The following is a 21,494-nucleotide window of genomic DNA, read 5'->3' as shown; positions in this document are numbered from 1 at the left end:
GAGCAGTGTGAACAGTGCTGTGTTGCTGAAACAGTTCAAACTCCCTAGACATTGGGCAGCACTTAAGGACATCACTGTGGTGCTGAAATGGTTTGAATTCCGTAGACACTGGGCAGCACTTAAGGACAGCGGAATGGTGCTGAAATGACAGACTCGACATACAGATAGATACACGCATTCAAAAGTGTGAATTGGAATCTGACTTCTTGAGAACACTTTATATTAAGTTACCCTAAATACAATGCTGAAGCTACTACAGTAACAACATTGTACAACATGGTTCCTTAATTGTTCCTTATCTGCATAGTAATGGAGTTGAGCAGTTTCGGTTGTCACAAAAGTGGAATAAGGAACGGTCCCTATTCCTCTTGTGCAATTACTCAATATAATTCTATCCAATTTACCTAAGTAACAAAATGTTAATATATTGTTACTAGTGTAATTACAGTGTTACACAATTCTCAGGGAATTCGGTAACACCAAATTAAGTTGCTTTTATACACGTGTAGTGTGTGCCCAAAGGTAATATCTCCTACTGGCCTATGAATACAGTGCAACCCATTCTGCTACTTTATAATTGTCTCTTTCTTCATTTTTCCTTGAAGTAATCGATATGTTATGACTGAATAGATGAGAGTTTAGCAATGGAACCCTTGCTTACATGTATACAACCGTATTAGATCAGTGATTACTTAAAGCAGTGTTTCTCACTTAAAAAAGGTTGTCTATGGCCTGGTTTTAATTTCCTCTCTTTGCTTTCTCAATCCATTCCTGTGGGAACCTCACGGTGTGTACATTTTTATTTGACCTTTAGTTGAATCAGGTATGTTAAGTGCTGCGGTATAATGAAATTGTGCACGCCCCTGTATTGAATGTATTGAGAAACACAGGCTTAAAGGAAATGTAGAGAGAAGGATGCACTGTAAACTTGTTCAATTCAGGTCATACTGGCTCAGGCAGCATTCTCATTGCATGACAGAGAAAATAGAGAGTGTGGGAGACAGTGAAATACAGGGAGCGAAGGGGAGGAAATGGAAGGGACAGATGGGTAAAGAGAGAGGGGGAGGGGTGAGCCATAAGGTGAAAATATGATTGTCACTATGAAGCAGAACAATGTTTCCTGTATGTAGTGGTCAAGGTTATCAAAAGCCCACACAAAACTACAGTGGCGGAATATCTACTTCCTACTTTTTGGATCTGGAAGGCCTCCTACATAGTGCATGTGAAATTGTACATTTAAAGACTATAGAGGACAAGAATGGGAGGAGACTAGTCACTATTTCTCGTGTGTCAGGGTTACCATGGAGAAAAAGTGTGGGCTTCTCTTAAAAAATAGTGCCTTCCTTTCCTTCATTTCCTACCCCTACTATATCTCTCTTCCACCTTTTCCACTGCATTGTCAATGATTCACAAACCTCCATTTCCCCTTTAGGTAGCTAGTTCTATCAAATGTTCTCTTCTCTTCTTCTCATGTGGAACGCTAGTCCTATCCTCCTAACCCATTTTCCTCTTTCCATTTTTCTTTCCATTCTGCTTGGAATGTCTCGCTCTATCCTTTGCAGATCATCTGTCCCTCCAGCAGTCCCTTACGGTCTATTCTTTACTCAGTTGCCATGGCAATGAGCTGGGGGCGTTTGTGTGTGAGTTAGAGAGAGTGAGGGAGTGGGTGTTGCGGAAGTGACATCGATAGAGCTGAATTTTTGCTTCCTGTGCACCCTCTCTCTATTTCTGGAGGTGCAACTTTAACAGTGCACAAAATATAACACACAGTCAAATTGTATACAGTATTGCATTCTCATTGAACTGGGAATGTAAATCACCTTCCTCCAAGTAGGAGGCTAATAATTGTGTTGCTTGGCTGTCCTCCCAGCACAATGAATGCATGGGCAAATTATAGAAATGGTTCTCTATTCTATTTTTATCATTGTCATTCAACCAACGGAGAATTAAAACTAAAATGAAATGTCACATACCTTTCCATAAAAAATCATTAGGTTTGCTATATTGCCAAGTACATATGCAGGAGTATGTCTGTTTTACTAATGTTATATTAATGTTAATGTTAGTTTCTTTGTGCATCCCTGTCTCCTAGATTTGGGCATAAACCCATGTGATATGTCGCGAGCATCACACTGCTCAGGTGCATACAGGCCTATTGGTTAACATTAAAGGTGCACTATTTAGCGTTTTTACAAATTGGTATGTGAAGAATGCTGCTTTTCAAATTATTATATGCACTGAACAAAAAAATAAACGCATCATGTAACAATGGCTGTGCAAAGCTGCTGATTATTGGTGGGAACTGTAACATGCTGTTGTACACGTTGATCCAGAGCATCCCAAACATGCTCAATGGGTGACATGTCTGGTGAGTATCCAGGCCATGGAAGAACTGGGACATTTTCAGCTTCCAGGAATTGCGACATGGAGCAATGCATTAATATGCTGAAACATGAGGTTATGGTGGCAGATGAATGGCATAACAATGGGCCTCAGGATCTCGTTAAGGTATCTCTGTGCATTCAAATTGCCATTGATAAAACGCAATTATGTTTGTTGTCTGTAACTTATGCCTTCCCATACCATAACCCCACTGCCACCATAGGGTACTCTGTTCACAATGTTGACATCAACAAACCGCTTTCCCACACAACACCATACACACTGTCTGCCATCTGCCGGGCACTGTTGAAACCGGGATTCATCCATGAAGAGCACACTTCTCCAGCATGCCAGTGGCCATCGAAAGTGATTATTTTCCCCCTGAAGTCAGTTACGATGCCAAACTGCAGTCATGTCAAGACCCTGGTGAGGACGTTGAGCACGCAGATGAGCTTCCCTGAGACGGTTTCTGACAGTTTGTGCAGAAATTATTTTGTTGTGCAAGCCCAGTTTCATCAGCTGTCTGGGTGGCTGGTCTCCGACATTAACGTCGGTGAAGAAGCTGGATGTTGAGGTCCTTGGCTGGCGGGGTTTCACGTGGTCTGCAGCCTCAAATTCTTTAAAATTATGTTGGAGGGGGCTTTTGGTAAAGAAATTAACATTCATTCAAATCTCTGGCAAAAGCTCTGGTGGACATTCCTGCAGTCAGTATGCCAATTGCACGCTCCCTCAAAACACAATTTGTGGCAATGTGTTGTGTGACAAAGCTGCGTGTTTTGGTGTCCTTTTATAGTCCCCATCACAAGGTGCACCTGTGTAATGATCATGCTGTTTAATCAGCTTATTGATATGCCACACCTGTCAGGTGGATGGTTTATCTTGGCAAAGGAGAAATGCTCACTAACAGGGATGTAAACAAATCTGTGCACAAAATTTGATAGAAATTGTTATTTTACTATGCAAGTCAGTTAAGAACAAATTCTTATTTTCAATGACGGCCTAGGTGAGTTAACTGCCTTGCTCAGGGGCAGACCAACAGATTTGTACCTTGTCAGCTTGGGGATTTGAACTTGCAACCTTTTGGTTACTAGTCCAACGCTCTAAACACTAGGCTATGCTGCACTTTTTGTGCATATGGAACATTTCTGAGATCTTTTATTTCAGCTCATGAAACTTTACACTTTACATGTTGCGTTTATATTTTTGTTCAGAATATGTAAGCAATAAGGAATGAAGGGGTATGGGTATGGATATGGCCAATATACCAGGGCTAAGGGCTGTTCTTCTGCACGACTTAACGCTAAGTGCTGGATACAGTTCTTGTAGAAATATACCACAAACACACAAGGTGCCTTATTGCTATTATAAACTGGTTATCGGCGTAATTAGAGCAGTAAAAACAATTGTCATAGCAGTGGTATATGGTCTGATAAAGCACATTCGGAAAGTATTCAGACCCCTTGACTTTTTCCACATTTTGTTACTTTAAAGCCTTACTCTAAAATGGATTAAACTAAAATATGTTTTCCCTCATAAATCTACACACACTACCCCATAATGACAAAGCAACAAGAGGTGTTAAGATTTTTTAAATAAAAAATATACATATATTTACATAAGTATTCAGACCCTTTACTCAGTACTTTGTTGAAGCACCTTTGGCAGTGATTACAGCCTCAAGTGTTCTTGGGCATGACGCTACAAGCTTGGCTGTATTTGGGGAGTTTCTCCCATTCATTCAAAGATGTTTGATCAGGTTCATGTCCGGACTCTGGCTGGTCCACTCAAGGACATTCAGAGACTTGTCCTGAAGCCACTCCTGCGTTGTCTTGGCTGTGTGCTTACCGTGGTTCATCAATTAAAAGTTACGAGCTTATACTGCGACTGTTTGTGGTTGATGGTGGCAATCAGTCATTGCACCACACTATCACAAGGGGGAGTTAGAACGCTGATCCATCAGGAGTCTGAACTTAAATGTCCTGCATCAGGCAACAACAACAACAACTGTCGGTGGTCCTGGAGATAAGAGAGAACTTGGGTAAATACAATGGGGGAATTTCACTTGACATGTGAACTGATGATTTTCCCAAAAATAGGCACAGTGGGCTTTTGGTTTCTCTCCCTCAATCATTCTAAATAACAAACTGACTTTATTTTCAAATGAGTAAGAATGTCTCCACCCATGTTCAAGAATGGGCATTATTCCTTTATTCAGATTAAAATCATTCACGTTTGGTTATTTGAAATGAAATCATCTCCAAAATATCGTTTAAAAAAAAACAAAGCTATTATTATTATTAACCCTGCATATTAATTATATAACTAGGCTACCTGCCGCCCCTTAGATATTCTGACAGATCAGATTTGCTCTAATGAAAAATGCCCCTGAGATAGTAGTTTAGAATCCTCCAATCCTCTAAGTGTAATTATTGCTGAAAAGTCATGCAACCATCCGTGGAGATCAGTGGACAAAGGGCTGGACAACAGGCCACACCGGAAAAAATGATGGTTCCACAGAATACCAACTGGGATGAATCTCGAGGCAAATGAGGCTTCGTTAATAGAATAATGATTAATATACTCTCGCCAGCTTTGATCCATGCCTGCACCTGCAGGGCCCAAAGGTCTTTGTTTGTCAGATGAATCATTGGGTCGAAACTACAGAACAGTAATAAACAAGAAAATTAACACATGGTTAATGTTCTGAAGAAAAAATTATATATATATATATATATATATATATATATATATATATATATATATATATTGGTCATATTGCTTATGGCTCCCGAGTGACGCAGCAGTCTAAGGCACTGTATCTCAGTGCAAGGCATCACTACAGTCCCTGGTTTGAATCCAGGCTGTATCACATTTGGCTGTGATGGGGATCCCCCCAACAGCAATAGTCTACCCACGTGTGGTCAACTATTTCAGCACTGTTTCGCGCTGCTCTGAGACAAGCAAGACTTCTTAATTAATAAACATCTACTTTTTAAATTTTTTTGATTAAACCTGCATTATAATTGTATAAAAGACCCGTAGATATTCATTTAGAAACCTCTACATTTAATTAGATCTCCTACTGTACAAGGACATTTTATGGATCTGCCAGTATTTTCATTTAGAGATTCCGGTAAAGAAATGTGTGTGTAGAGAGGTAACATTCTTCACCAGTTCTCTTACCATTTTGTTCAATTGTGTGATTAGACTACCAGTTGGTGTAACTGTAATGTTAATTCTCACAATATTAAAAATGTTTAAATGCATTAATGAATTAATTCGCTTTAGCCGCCATGTTGTGGTTCATCTGATGAAGGATTGACTCGATCTATAAGCCCAGGGAAATATTAAAATGGGCAACAAGATACACTACAAGAAAGGGAACACATATATAACCGTAGAAAATGGTTGTAGGTAGGAGGGCCATCTAACAAGTGCAGATCAGAGGGCCATCAAGCGAAACAAACCAAGGAAGCATGGGTAAACAGTAAACTCTCTGAGAACTGGATAGGGTAGGGGGCCCACTCCTTCCACTTCTCCCTTCCCTTGGCGCGAGGTTCTGGCTCGGGAGGGTCGGGAAGGTGACTTCGGCTCTCACCCAAGCTCGGATCCCCGCATCTCCATGTCGCCTGGGGTGCGCCCCATTTCCCCATTAGGCACGGCCGCATGGTGCACCCCCAAAATCAAGGTGCACATGGGCCTATTTATATAATGAATATGAATTCAGAGGGCAGAAATGATTAAATATTAAAGAATGAGACCTCTCACTAAAGGCATCATACAAAAGTTATACGCATGGGATATCATGGATCACCTCCTATAACCCTTCTCAGAGTTTTAAGAATTGTGTGTGTTAAATTATTTGTGACATTGTGGCATTTAAAGCATGTTGAAGATAGAAGCAATAGGATTTGAAGCAATAGCCTACCCACATGTGGTCAACTATTTCAACACCGTTTCGGGCTGCTCTTAGACAAGCATGTGGACTGGTCTTGATAAATCAATTAGATTTTTATTGTCACTGAATCTCCGTTTGGGTATTGGTTAAACTACAATTAGGGTGTGGGAAGGTTTGGATTATTTTGCTCTTAGTACTGTAGCCTACTCCCGACCGGTCATGTTGTACAGCGTCATATTTTCCTAACGGAAAGCCAGAGGGTTTAGTTTTTCTTGTAAAATAAACACTATAATATTAATCAAATTAATGAATCTAAATTTCTTAAAATCATTCCCATATACTATGTTCTTACAAAAAAAGGTTTTAAATTCTCTAGTACAGCCAATATTAAAGACTGTCAAATGCTTCTCAAAGCATCAGCTAGCAATAATGGCAACAATGGCTGACACTAAAATAACGTGCCTTAGAATTCTGTGGCAGTGTGCTTCTGTATGGCGCAACTTCTACAGGAATAAACACTGTAGGGTCATTGTCCTGTTGGAAGGTGAACCTTTGACCCAGTCTGAGGTCCTGAGCGTTCTGGAGCATGTTTTCATCAAGGATCTCTCAGTACTTTACTCTGTTCATCCATCCTGACTAGTCTCCCAGTCCCTACCGCTGAAAAACATCCCCACGGCATGATGCTGCCACCACCACGCTTCACCATAGGGGTGGTGCCAGGTCTCCTCCAGATGTGATGCTTGGCATTCAGGCCAGAAAAATCAATCTTGGTTTCATCAGACCAGATAATCTTGTTTCTCATGGTCTTTTGGGTGCCTTTTCACAAACTCCAAATGTGCCTTTTACTAAGGAGTGGCTTCCGTCTGGCCACTCTGCCATAAAGGCCTGATTGGTGAAGTGCTGCAGAGATGGTTGTCCTTCTAGAAAGTTCTCACATCTGCTGTACACAGAGGAACTCTGGATCTCTGTCAGAGTGACCATCGGGTTCTTGGTCACCTCCCTGACCAAGGCCCTTCTCCGCTGATTGCTCAGTTAGACTGAGCGGCCAGCTCTAGGAAGAGTCTTCCACTTAAGAATGATGGAGGCCATTGTGTTCTTGGGGACCTTCAATGCTGCATAAATGTTTTGATACCCTTGCCCAGATCTGTCCCTCAACACAATCCTCCCTCGGAGCTCTACGGGCAATTCCTTCGACCTCATGACTTGGTTTTTGCTCTGACATGCATTGTGAACTGTGGGATCTTATATAGACAGGTGTGTGCCTTTCCAAATCATGACCAATCAATGTAATTTACCACAAGTGGACTCAAATCAAGTTGTAGCAACATCTCAGGGATGATAAATGGAAACAGGATGCACCTGAGCTCAATTTCGAGTCTTTTAGCAAAGGGTCTGAATAGTTATGTAAATAAGATATATATATATTTTTTTTAATGAAATTTTACTGGCAAAAAATGAAAAATAAGGTTTTGCTTTGTTATTATGTGGTATTGTGTGTAGATTGATGAGTACAAGTATTTAATCAATTAAGAATTAGGCTGTAATGTAACAAAATGTGGAAAAAGGGAAGGGGTCTGAATACTTTCTGAATGCACTATATACCACAGCCTTCAGCCAATCAGCATTCAGGGCTCGAACCACCCACTTTATAATCAATTAAATACTTTTGGTGAGCCTTGTCCAATCCAGAACAGCCCATTGGTTCAGGAGCCAGTTTCTGTATCGTGAGGCAGCACATAGATATAGCATAGAGGTCTCTCTCTTTCTTTGTCAAAAGACACCACTGTCTTTCTATCTCATGAAAGTTTCTGAATTGAGGATAGGTCTATTTTATTTTTAGGACAATCCGTAACCCTGATTGCCGACTCTATTTACGGCAAACTCTGCTGCTACCTCCTGGAGAAAATAATTGTTTTGTTTTTCTGCAAATGCCACTCTACCGCTGTTAATTGTGCTATTGATCCCAGTTTTTGTTAAAACGTTTCAATTAACAAATTCCTCTTATCTCATTCTTAGATGGAATTTGTGCCTCCCCCTTGTCCTCGAGGCCCCAGACCCCTTCCAATGGCCTGGCTTATGATCCCCCGGGTTGGAACCCATGTCGCTCGATGAGAACTGGGAGTCAGCGCTACATGTTTGACCAGGAGGAGGTAGGATGAATACCTCCATCTTGTTCACAAGAGACAAGCACATGCAGGACATGGAACACAACCACAGTCCTGCTGATTTTCATTTCTCCCAAGCTCTTAATTGGTCAGTGAATCTATTCGATTGACTCGACTAGAGAGTCCACATTGAGCTCTGAAGTATTTACCTATATGGGTATGGTGCACCTAACCCCTGTTTGGATCGAAGTGTTGTCCCTAACCAATAAAGGTACAGTTTGTTTTATATAGACCATTTGAGTATCCAGACTAGGTCCTACTTTATTCTGTTACCTATTAAAGGTGATGTGTTTAAACGTTATAACGCTACTAGAGAGAGTCCATACACCAGACTACCTAGGTCTTTTTCAGTCTAGGATTGAGGGACAGGGGTGAGAAACAAGGTATCAAATCAGATCTTTTCACATCAGAGCTCATTTAGAGCTGATCTGATTGATCAAAAGACCAATCAGTGAAACAACAGAAACAGAATTGGGCTGCCTGGGTAAACGCAGCCATAGAGATCCACATCAGATCCCTAGCTCTGTTTAATTATTAAATTATATTTCTATAAAATTATATACGTTTCCATTAGGTCCAAGTGGGGGTTATTGAATTATTTAGTTAATAAGCGGTGTCTCATCAAGTGGTTATGAACATATTTAAGGAATTGTTGTTGTAAAGAACAGCAAGCATGTTATTGTATTATACAATTTTAATTTTAATTTTAATTTAAAATGTGTTTTTGTATTATCTTTCCCCCATTTGAATACATACATATACAGACTGATGAAATTAGTACAAGCTAAAGCATTGATGATGTAATGCAATATATCAGTGTTTTATTAGTTCCGATTAGGACAGTGGAAGTGGACAAATTTGTGGATTGAAGTAATTAATCAAAAAAGTTACTAATTGATAATACAACACGGGGCAGTCCACATGTGAGAGTTGATGTCCCAAAACTAGCCATTGGAGGGAGACATTATTCAACAATACAATGAGGTGTTGCACTGTTTAAAGTACAGTAGTCTTGCAAACCCCCCAGTCCTCCAAAGAGTGTCCGGGAGACACTTTTTTGTTGTTGTAAATTTAAACTTATATGATCGTAATCATTGTTTTAGGGTTAGGGTTTACTATGAAAATGAGAGGAATCCCTCTTACCTTTTCCTTTAGTGTGGATGGGATGGGGGATGAAATGAATCTATTGATCTGAGTACATAGCAGAAACATTGATTATAGTTCATTATTATTTATAGTCATACAAAACATCCTCAATATGTTTTAGTCACTGCACTTACTGGGGTAGTGCATTTGAAAAATCTGTGCAATACTATACCAGTGAATAAAGGAAAAAAGCTATTTAACTTAGATTCAACTTAATAGATTTTATAAGTCAATTTTGATGAAAATTTGTCATTGCTAACGTTACCATTGCTACACTTTTTTGTGTTGTTTTCTGCTACTTACTATGACACAGTATTACAATGGCAATGTCACTTGTGGCTCACGTCACCTGTCTAGGGAAATAAATACCTGTGAGAGAAGTTATTTCAGACCACTCGCTTGTCCTTTCACTGTCCCTTAGCCAAGGTCTCTTTGCCCCAGCTAACAGCAGAACCCACTAAACATAATGTACAGTAGCTCTTCAAGTTCATTGAGGTTGTCCTCTCTCTGTGGTATTTCATGATGTCAAACAACTATGCATAGTAAAATGATCTCCATGCAATATGTCAGATGTAATATATGAACTCAATGCAATATCTGGGAAAATGTCACAATTTCAGAGTTACAGGATCAACAAAGCTACTAGTGTTTATAGAGAGGATAGGGGACATAAGAACGGCTCACAAATGAAATATGACATTTAATACAATATGTGCTGCATGGTTTTGAAGGTCGCAGTAAATTACAGGATATGATAAATTAATATTTTCAGATACAAGGTCAGTAGTACTGATATTAAAGGGATATTTGTATCTCTGAAGTGTACATAGTTGCTAAAGAGATTTGAGTTGCCTCCGCTGTCACGATTTCATAATGAAATTGACACAAGACTGATGGTTAGTAATACAATGAATTACTTTAAAGCTGTGGTCTGGAATTTGGAAATCTGCCCATTTAAATGACCATTGAACATTTAATGAATGGATGAATGGATATTTATTTACAGATTGATTCCTAAAGTATATTACTTATAAATGCATCATGAGCTTAGCACAACCTTCTTTCCATATAATAACCCACATAAGGTATACAATGACATACGGTTCTATTGTTTAAAAGCAACAAAAACATAAACAATGTACATTTTATAAATGTGTTAAACGATCATGTGGATGTCACAGACTGTCAAGAGTTTGTGCTGTCTATGAATTTGAGAAGGGTTACATTTCCCTCTCCCCATCCGAAAGGCTGTATACCGATACACATGGCAGTTTGTTATATTAAATACCTGAATGTAGCTTTAACCCCAACCTTCTATTCACTTTGTTAACTATTTGTGTCACACAGAGACAAAGTGCTTCTGGGTAAGGCTTTGCATGTTCAAAAGGAACTTGACCTTTCACCTCTGCAAACCACATTGGGAATGTGTTGTTCTAGTCTTTACTTTAAGTGTGGGTGGAAAATGCCCTTGGTCCTTGAGACAGTCAACTCTCAAAAGGTTTCGATTTCAGAAGGGGAGGTTTTCAGCTTTGAGCTTTATTATGTTAAACGCTGTATATATATATATATATATATATATATATATATATATATATATTAAGTCATATGAAGGTAACTGAACATTTTACACCATGAAATGGACATAAATAAAATAATAAAAACATGTAGCAGTGTTACACAACTAACTTTTTCTTATACAGTATATGCTCTGGTTTGATATGATCATTTAGCGTAAATGAAATGATCCATTTAACATAAATGAAATTATTTAAGATCCTCTACAATCACTTTTTTATTGCAGGACAACAGCTAAAGAAGTGAGACTTTAGTGCCCAACACCAGTGATTTCTACAGTATGTAGGGAAGGTGCTAGTAGGAGGGATGAACGGGCGTGGAGTGACCAAGGTACAATCTGAACATTTTACTTTGACCTCTCTGACCCTCTGTTCCGACCATAGGTTCACCCTTTACTAATGCGTGAGCGTCGCTCAGGGTCTCAGCGCAGTGAGCGCACCAAGCTGCTCCGAAGGACAGTCAGTGTGCCGGTGGAGGGGAGACATCAACACCCTGAGATAGGTATGTAGAACATATATCCCAAAAAGATTTGTACTGGATTACAAAGTGAAAAGTATATAAATACATTGCAGTTATATAGCACCAATTAAAATACATTGTTTTTCATTTTTTAAGTACATGCATGCTGGCAGTTCCCAATCCATTGTATTTGTTAGGAGTCGATTTAAATACACCACTATGAAAGCATACTGTTGGTTACCATTCGGCTTTGCATTCCTTCTCTGTGCCTTTTTATGTGTCAATCAAATCAAATGATATATCATAAACCATCAATAGCTCACGTTCATGTTTATACCTTAAATAAATAAGAAGTGCCCACTTGCAGTTTGTAGTCTTTTGTTGTTGAAGTGATGCATTGGCATGATGCACTACAGTATGTCAAACAACAATTTGACCGTATTGGTATTTGTCAGGTTCAAAATATCATAAAATGTTTCTTTATACTATTGCGCTGGAAGCATAGAATAGTTTAATTATTTAAATAGATTTGTGATCAAACTGCACCATGAAACAAGCTAAGCGTTCCCTGATTGCTGGTTTAGAGAAAATCTCCTTTCCAATGGTCAGTGTTAGCATGAACCTGTATGCCGTAATCAAATACAGAGATGAAGAAATGTGTATGGAAAACAATAATTTAATGAATTTCGGAATTAAATGCCTATAATTGTGCCTCTAAGAATACATCTATTGGCTTTGTTGATACAGTTGTTAATACTCTGTAGCCTGTACATTAGTTGGTGGGATGTTCCACCAATTCGGTGCCTTTTGATCAATCTAATTAGCATAATCTAGAAGAAAAAGAAACGCACACCTATTTAGGCGAGGTGCTGGCTAGCGGAGTAGAAAACTTGAAAATAAAAGCTCAGGAGCTCAGATGCAACAATGTAATTACCAACGTTTCGACAGCCAAGCTGTCTTCATCAGGGTACAATCACAAACACTGCGGGATGACTCGTTTATATAGTGTCAAAAGACACAGGTGTCTGTAATCATGGCCAAGAGTGGCCTAATATCATTGGTTAATTATCAAGTATTAAAATGAGATACAAAGAACAGCATACAAACAACAAATGGATAGCATACGATCATAAATTCATTTTCGACTACACAAGCTTATAAACAATTACAATGGCAAAGTCACAATAATCACAAGAATGGCTTCAGATCAAAGTCTACGTTGAGACCTAAGGGAGCAAGGGTCTTTAAGTTAAAGATCCAGGCAGCCTCTTGTTTTAACAATAAATTATCAAGGTCACCCCCTCTCCTGGGAGGGTGACATGCTCGATGCCAATATAACACAGAGATGAAATCGAGTGGCCTGCCTCCAAGAAGTGGGCCGCAACTGGGTAAGTAAAGTTTTTACACCTAATGGTGCCACGATGCTCTGAGATACGTACTTTTAATTTGCGCTTTGTTTAACCACATAATTTTTACCACAAGGACAAGTTATAAGATAAATAATTGCCTTAGTGGAGCACGTAATAACACCTTTGATTGGGATTGATTTCCCTGTTTGTGGGTGTTTGAAGGATCTACATTTATAAGTGCCATTGCATTGAGCACAGCCATTACATTTGTAATTTCCATCTAGTAGAGGCGCAAATAGACGTTGTTCATTAATATTTTGGGGTGGTAAATCAGAGTGTACCAATTGGTCTCTGAGATTTCTGCCCAGCGAGAATACGACCAACGGAAGGCACGAAAACACATTACCGAGACTCTCATCGGGTTTTAGAAAGTGCCAATGTTTGTGAACAATTCCCTTAATTTGTTCAGAATACTTTGAATAGCGGGTAGTTAGAACACAAGAAATAGTATTTTTGCGAGACTGTCACGTTTTGTTTTGAATTTTCTCAATATTTCTGTCAAAATCTGATTGTTTTTTGCAAATTCTTTTGATTCGACAGAATTGGCTGTAGGGCAAACTATTTTTCAAGGGAAGTGGGTGACAACTATCAGCCCTCAACAAACTGTTACGATCAGTAGGCTTCCTGTAAAGATCAGTGTATAGAACATTATCTTCACAAAAGATCAGAAGATCAAGAAAACTGATTTGACGTGTATCTAATTGCATAGTAAATCTCAAATGATCAGAACAGGAGTTAAGAAAAGCATGGAACGCCTGGAGATGTTTTGCATCACCCCTCCATAGAACAAAAATATCATCAATATACCGTTTCCAAATAATGACGTTAGGCAAGAAAACATTTTTGAGAGGGTTGAAAATAGACTGTTTCTCTATGTAACCCACATACAAATGAGCATAGTTAGGAGCCATGGGGGATCCCATAGCACTACCCTTCATCTGAATAAAGAAAGCATTTAGAAACATGAAATAGTTATGCGTGAGTACTATTTCAGCCAATGTTATAATGCAGGCACTGGTTAGTCGAGATAGTTACTTGAACTCTTAACTACTGTACATGTACATTTTACCTCAATTATGTCTAGACAATAAACAGAGAGTAGCAGCAGCGTAAAAGAGGGGGTGGAGGGTAATGCAAATAGTCTGGGTAGCCCTTTGATGACCTATTCAGAAGTCTTATGGCTTGGGGGTAAGAAGCTGTTAAGAATCCTTTTGGACCTAGACTTGGCACTCTGGTACCACTTGCTGTGCGGTAGCAGAGAGAACAGTCTATGATTAGGGTGGCTGGAGTCCTCTGACACCACCTGGTATAGAGGTCCTGGGTGGCAGGAAGCTTGGCTGTACGCACTACCCTCTGTAGTGCCTTTCGGACAGAGGTCGAGCAGTTGCCATACCAGGCTGTGATGCAACCAATGCTCTCGATGGTGCAGCTGTAGATCCTTTTGAGGATCTGAGGACCCATGCCAAATCTTTTCAGTCTCCTGAGGGGGAATAGGCTTTGTCGTGCCCTCTTCACGACTGTCATGGTGTGCTTGGACCATGTTGGTTTGTTGGTGATGTGGACACCAAGGAACTTCAAATAACTCTAGCCTAAGCTAGAGATATCTGTTTGTTTTTTTGCATTGGATACAACTCAATCCACCGCATCCACTGATGTTGCACTTCCGCATCTGCTGTGAAATGTGACAGAGCAAGAGTGGTGTTGTTCAGATCATGAGACATCCCAATACTCGGGCTTCTCAGAAAAATCATCTGTAGCTTCCGAACAAACTATTACTCCTCTGATGAGACTTCTCATGATCACGGTGTTCCCCGTTTTGCTGTACGACCCCCACAAGAGTCTTACATCCGATCTGCTTACTTCTGTCTGCATATTTCTGTCTGCTACTTCTGTAGTGTCTGAACAGTTTGGGCTACAAACTAATATCCCTCTGTGGAATGGTGAGGCTCTCATGAACACGTACATGTCTGAATGTCCCCCGGTATCCGTTGAAAACAGTAGATGCAGTGCTTTCGGAAAGTATTCAGACCCCTTCATTTTTTCCACATTACAGCCTTATTCAAAAATTTACTAAATGTGTTTCCCCTCAACAATCTACATACAAATACCCCATAATGACAAAGCAAAAACGTTTTTAGAAATGTTTGCTTATGTATTTGGCTGAAGAGCCTTTGGCAGAGATTATAGCCTCAAGTCTTCTTGTGTAAGACTCTACAAGCTTGGCACACCTGTATATGGGGAGTTTCTCCCATTAATATCTGCATATCCTCTCAAGCTCTGTCTAGTTAGATGGGGAGCATCACTGCACAGCTATTTTCTCTCAGATGTTCGATCGGGTTCAAGTCCGGGCTCTGGCTGGGCCACTCAAGGACCTTCAGAGAATTTTCCTGAAGCCACTCATGCGTTGTCTTGGCTGTGTGCTTAGGGTCGTTGTCCTGTTGGAAGGTGAACCTTCGGCCCAGTGCTCTGGAGCAGGTTTTCTGTAAGGATCTCTCTGTACTTTGCTTCGTTCATCTTTCCCTCGATCCTAACTAGTCTCCCAGTCCCTGTCGCTGAAAAATCTCCTCACAGCATGATGCTGCCACCACCATGATTCACTGTATGGATGTTGCCAGGTTTCCTCCAGAAGTGACATTTGCTTCAGGCAAAATAGTTCAATATCGGTTTCATCAGACCAGAGAATCTTGTTTCACACGGTCTGAGAGTATTTAGGTGCCTTTTCACAAACTCCAAGCGGCCTGTCATGTGCCTTTTACTGAGAAGTGGTCACTCTACCTTAAAGGCCTAATTGGTTGAGTGCTGCAGAGATGGTTGTCCTTCTGGAAGATTCTCCCATCTCCACAGAGAAGCTGAAGAGCTCTATCAGAGTGACCATTGGGTTCTTGGTCACCTCTCTGACAAAGGCCCCTTTCCCCTGACTGCTCAATATGGGTGGGAGGCCAGCTCTATTAAGAATCTTGGTGGTTCCAAACATCATCCATTTAAGAATGATGAAGGCCACTGTGTTCTCGGGCACCTTCAATCCTGCAGAAATATGTTGGTACCCTTCCCCAGATCTGTGCCTTGACACAATCCTTTCTCTGAGCTCTACAGATAATTCCTTCAATCTCGTGGCTTGATTTTTTCTCTGACATGCACTGTCAACTGTGTATATAGACAGGTATGTGCCTTTCCAAATTATGTCTAATCAATTAAATTTACTACAGGTGGATTCCAATCAAGTTGTAAAAAGGATGATCAGTGGAAACAGGTGTCACGATCGTCGTATGGAGGAGACCAAAGCGCAGCGTGATGTGAATACATCTTTTTAATCAAAGACAAAAAAAACACGAAGTACACTAAACAAACAAACAAACAAACAAACAAACTAACAAACTAACAAACTAACAAACTAACAAACTAACAAACTAACAAACTAACAAACTAACAAACTAACAAACTAACAAGACGACCGCTATCAAAACTGAGTGCAAACATGCAACATCACAGACAATAACCCACGAAATACCCAAGAAGATGGCTGCCTAAATATGGTTCCCAATCAGAGACAACGATCAACACCTGCCTCTAATGGAGAACCAATCTAGGCAACCATAGACCTACATAAACAACCCCATAAATCTACAAAACCCCTAGACAGTACAAAAACCCTAGATGAGACAAAAACACACATACCACCCTCGTCACACCCTGACCTAACCAGAATATATAAAGAAAACAAAGAATACTCAGGTCAGGGCGTGACCTTCAATTTCGAGTCTCATAGCAAAGGGTCTGAATAGTTATGTAAATTGGTTATTTCTGTTTATTACTTTGAATAAATTTGCAAACATTTCTGAAAACCTGTTTTCACTTTGTCATCATGGGGTATTGTGTGTACATTGAAATATTTAAAATATATATATTTTAGAATAGGGCTGTAATGTAAGAAAATGTAGAAAAAGTCAAGGGGTCTGAATACACTCGAATGCAATGTAAACCGCTGTGAAATATATTTTCCATTAACAAAAATATTGTATTATCAGCTGTTTGAAGCTGGTATACAAAACCGAGAGTAAAAGACAAAAACAAAACTTAAAAACCGGAAGCATAGAAATAGCACACATAGAACAGATCTACCGCTACTTAGACTTGCTTTCTATGAGAATGACAGATGTATAACTTGAATTTTGTAACTTCAAAAGTTACATATTGCAGCTTTAAGTACCAAATAAAGTAACAATATTAATCATTTAATCTTAAATCAGCCATGAATGCCCTGACAGGGGAAATAGATGCTTGTTGTATTCAACAGGGTGGGGCAGTTTAAGCAAGATTTAAAAAGTCTAGAAATGTTTTAACAGTTTCATGTTGTCTATCTATGCTGTCTATCTATGGGTAACAGGGTTGATGAGTCATGCTTGACTCACTCAGTTTTCCACCTCAAAACACTAGAAAATGGCCAAAAATAGTAGAACCAGATCACCTGCTTTTACGCTATGATTTGACTATTAGATGTTCAATGTTTCTTTAAACAAATATAAAAATAAATAAGGAGTAGTTTCACTATATTAAAATGAGAGTTCAGTTCACATGAAAGAGTTGACCTTAAAATTAGGAAAACATATATAAATATATTTTACTTTGTCCATGTGGTCAATATTAATTGACTATAACAGACTTTTAAAATTCAGTATTGCTGCACAATTTCTACTTAAGATATCAAATGGACCCAAAAGACATGCATTTTATTGGAAGAACGACCCTGGTACATTTGTATATTCTGAATTAGAGATAACTTTGTTTTCTACAAATACAGTGTTTTCCGATTTATCTAGTACCCCATGGGATTGGCTGGTGGTGGTAATGTGCAATTATGAACATTAACCTTTTTTCTAATTCAACAGTATTTGTGAGTGGGTTTCACAGTGGGACTGCAATATGTAATCATGTAATTAATGATGGAGCGAATAAGTTATTTTCCCCCATCAACAATTAATGCTGGCTATTTTGTTAGTGGTTCACAAATTGGTTCACAAATTCTTCACCTTTAAATGTCCTGTTATTCTATGTAGATGAAATGTTTTTGCTTGTCAGCTAAATGGGTTTTATTAAAAACACAGCTTCTGAAATGACATTACACGATCTGAATCCAGAGTCCAAATACTCAGGGAAAAAGTCAAAAACAAACAAAGATGTGACATGGGAACCACGTCCATGTATGTTATTGCAACTTGACTACAGTCTGTCTCATCTTTACCCAACTTTAAACCAAAACGCAATTACATGGTTTAAAGTTTTGCTGATTTCACATTGAATTTACGTCCGCCAACAACAAACTAAACATTGGACGGAGGTCTGTGCCCAGTGGGAGAGCATTCAGTTCTGCCTTAAAAAATATTAAGAACAGCAATGACAGAGTGACCAGGTGAAAGCTATGATCCCTTATTAATTCAACTGTCTCTTGTTTAATCCACTTCAATTAGTTTAGATGAAGGGGAGGGGACAGGTTAAAGAATGATTTTTAAGCCTTGAGACAATTGAGACATGGACTGTGTATGTGTGCCAGTCAGAGGGTGAATGGGCAAGACAAAACATTTAAGTGTCTTTGAATGAGGTATAGTAGAAGGTGCCAGGCGCACCGCTTTGTGTCAAGAACTGCAACGCTGCTGGGTTATACATGCTCAACAGTTTCCCGTTTGTATCAACACTTGTTAAGCAATTGTTGAGCATTTACAACTGATTAAATGTAGATTGTTTGTCACCGGCCTACACATTGTCAAATTCTTTACAAATGAATTACAAATCAAAAGCTGAAATGTCTTGAGTTAACCCTTTATGTTATGGCAATCCTTAATACCTTTTGGAGTACAAATGTGCTTAACAAGTCTTAATAAGTTGCATGGACTCACTCTGTGTTCAATAATAGAGCTTAACATGACTTTTGAGTGACTACCTTATATCTGTACACCACACATGCAATTATCTGTAAGGTCCCTCAGTCGAGCAGTGAATTTCAAACACAGATTCAACCACATAGACCAGGGAGGTTTTCGAATGTCTCACATTGGCTGTGATAGGAGAAAATGGAGGATGGAACAATAACATTGTAGTTACTACACAACACTAACCTAATTGACAGAGTGAAAACAAGGTAGCCTGTACAGAATTAAAATATACCAAAACATATTGCTGCAACAAGGCACTAAAGTAATACTGCAAAAAAGTTGGCAAATCAATTAACTTTTTGGCCTGAATACAAAGTGTTATGTTTGTTTTGTGGCAAATCCAATGCAACATTACTGAGTAACACTCTCCATTTATCAAGCATTGTGGTGGCTGCATCATGTTATGGGAATGCTTGCAAAAAAATTCTGACTTCGGAGTTTTCCTGGATATAAAAATTCATGGAATGGAGCTAAGCACAGGCAAAATCCCTAGAGGATTTTTTTCAGTCTGCTCTTCATAAGACACTGGGAGTTGAATTCACCTTTCAGCAGGACTATAATCTAAAACACAATGCCAAATCTACACTGGAGTTGCTTACCAAGAAGACATTGCATGTTGGGCCAGTTACAATTTTGACCTAAATATACTTGAAAATCTATTGGAAGACCTGAAAATGGTTGTCTAGCAGTGATCAACAACCAATTTGACAGAGCTTGACGGGGTTTGAAAAGAACAATGGGCAAATGTTGCACAATCCAGTTGTGGAAAGCTCTTAAGAGACTTTCCCAGAAAGACACTCAGCTGTAATCACTGCCAATGGTGTATTGACTCAGGGGTGTGAACATTTTGTAAAAACATGTTTTCACTTTTTCATTATGGGGTATTTGTTTTATTTATTTTTTATTTAACTAGGCAAGTCAGTTAAGAACAAATTCTTATTTATAATGACGTCCTACCTCAACCAAACCCTATCCTGGACGATGCTGGGCCAATTGTGCACTGCCCTATGGGACTCCCAATCATGGCCGGTTGTGATACAGCCTGGAATTGTGTGTGGATGGGTGACAGAAAATATACATTTTACCCATTTTGAATTCAGGCTGTAACAACAAAATGTGTAATAAGTGAAGGGGTATGAATACTTTCTGAAAGCACACACACACACACACACACACACACACACACACACACACACACACACACACACACACACACACACACACACACACACACACACACACACACACACACACACACACAAATCATTATTGGATTTGATGTCCAGGACTCTTGCATTTTACCCATTTTGAATTCAGGCTGTAACAACAAAATGTGTAATAAGTGAAGGGGTATGAATACACACACACACACACACACACACAAATCATTATTGGATTTGATGTCCAGGACTCTTGCATTTGCAGCACAAGACAGAACAACGCCATCACAAGTTTTACATATCAACAGTGTACCGTGATCGGTTTGAATCTGTAGTTTAACAATATTATACAATGAATTGGACCCCGTTTGTGAAAAAAAAGCAGCTCTTGTGCCAAACGAAGTACTACACTGCCCGTTTTAAACTAGATTGTATGAAATACATACAAATCAAAACTTAACTGTACATCAGTTCAAACATGCTCTCTGTCTCGTAATGCATGAATGCTTTTATACTTTTACACTGAAATCAAGTTTTGATGAAATAGGGTAATGCACAAATCGAATGTGAGTTTTTTGTCTTGATTGACTGTTGTCTTAATCCGCTGACAAGTGTCCTTGTGTCCCACTGAGCTTACAAACTACCCATGAATGATGAGCACCGATAAGCCTTGATATGAAAATAGGCTGTGTGTGTGTGTGTGTGTGTGTGTGTGTGTGTGTGTGTGTGTGTGTGTGTGTGTGTGTGTGTGTGTGTGTGTGTGTGTGTGTGTGTGTGTGTGTGTGTGTGTGTGTGTGTGTGTGTGTGTGTGTGTGTGTTATAATATAGTGGGGAAAAGAGTTCAGTCGAAGAAAGTATAATCATACTGCAACATCACCGAGGTCAGATCTCATCTCTCTCCTGATGGTAACCATAGTAATAACCAGACTGAAGTCTGTTAAATAGTAATAGATTTTTCTATGACTCTTGTGGATGCTGTTAAAAATATTTGTTGGTCTGATGTGATTAATGAGGAGCATCCAGACACTGCACTTGATGAATTTATGAAATTGCTTCTTCCAATTATTGATAAACATGCACCTGTTAATTAAGAAACTGACTGTTAGAACTGTTAAGGCTCCATTGATTGATTAGGAATTGAAAAACTGTATAGTTGAAAGAGATGGGGCAAAAGGAGTGGCCAATAAGTCTGGCTGCACATCTGACTGGCTTACTTGCTGAAAATTGGGAAATTATGTGACTAAACTTAACAAAACAAGAAGAAACTGTATCATGAAGTCAAGATCAATAATATAAAGATTGATGGAAAAAAATTGTAGTACTTTTAAATGAAATTATGGGCAGAAAGACAAATTCAACTCCATCTTTCATCG

The 21,494-nt window shown here is 39.2% G+C and overlaps 1 protein-coding gene across 2 annotated transcripts in view; it reads left to right on the top strand.

Moving 5' to 3' along the window:
• The window catches only part of LOC124043416 (ras/Rap GTPase-activating protein SynGAP-like), a 117,838-nt gene that overhangs the window by 32,628 nt on the left and 63,716 nt on the right, over positions 1 to 21,494 (top strand). For both annotated transcript variants that reach the window (XM_046362008.1, XM_046362007.1), the window contains exons 2-3: positions 8,297 to 8,430; positions 11,550 to 11,667. In XM_046362008.1, the coding sequence (XP_046217964.1) occupies positions 8,297 to 8,430; positions 11,550 to 11,667 (252 nt within the window). The remainder of the gene's footprint in view (positions 1 to 8,296; positions 8,431 to 11,549; positions 11,668 to 21,494) is intronic.

The sequence above is a fragment of the Oncorhynchus gorbuscha genome, linkage group LG09, assembly GCF_021184085.1.
Source record: "Oncorhynchus gorbuscha isolate QuinsamMale2020 ecotype Even-year linkage group LG09, OgorEven_v1.0, whole genome shotgun sequence".
Classification (NCBI taxonomy): Eukaryota; Metazoa; Chordata; class Actinopteri; order Salmoniformes; family Salmonidae; genus Oncorhynchus; species Oncorhynchus gorbuscha.
Note: the sequence above shows the minus strand (reverse complement) of the source record. Positions and strands in the feature narration are given on the sequence as shown.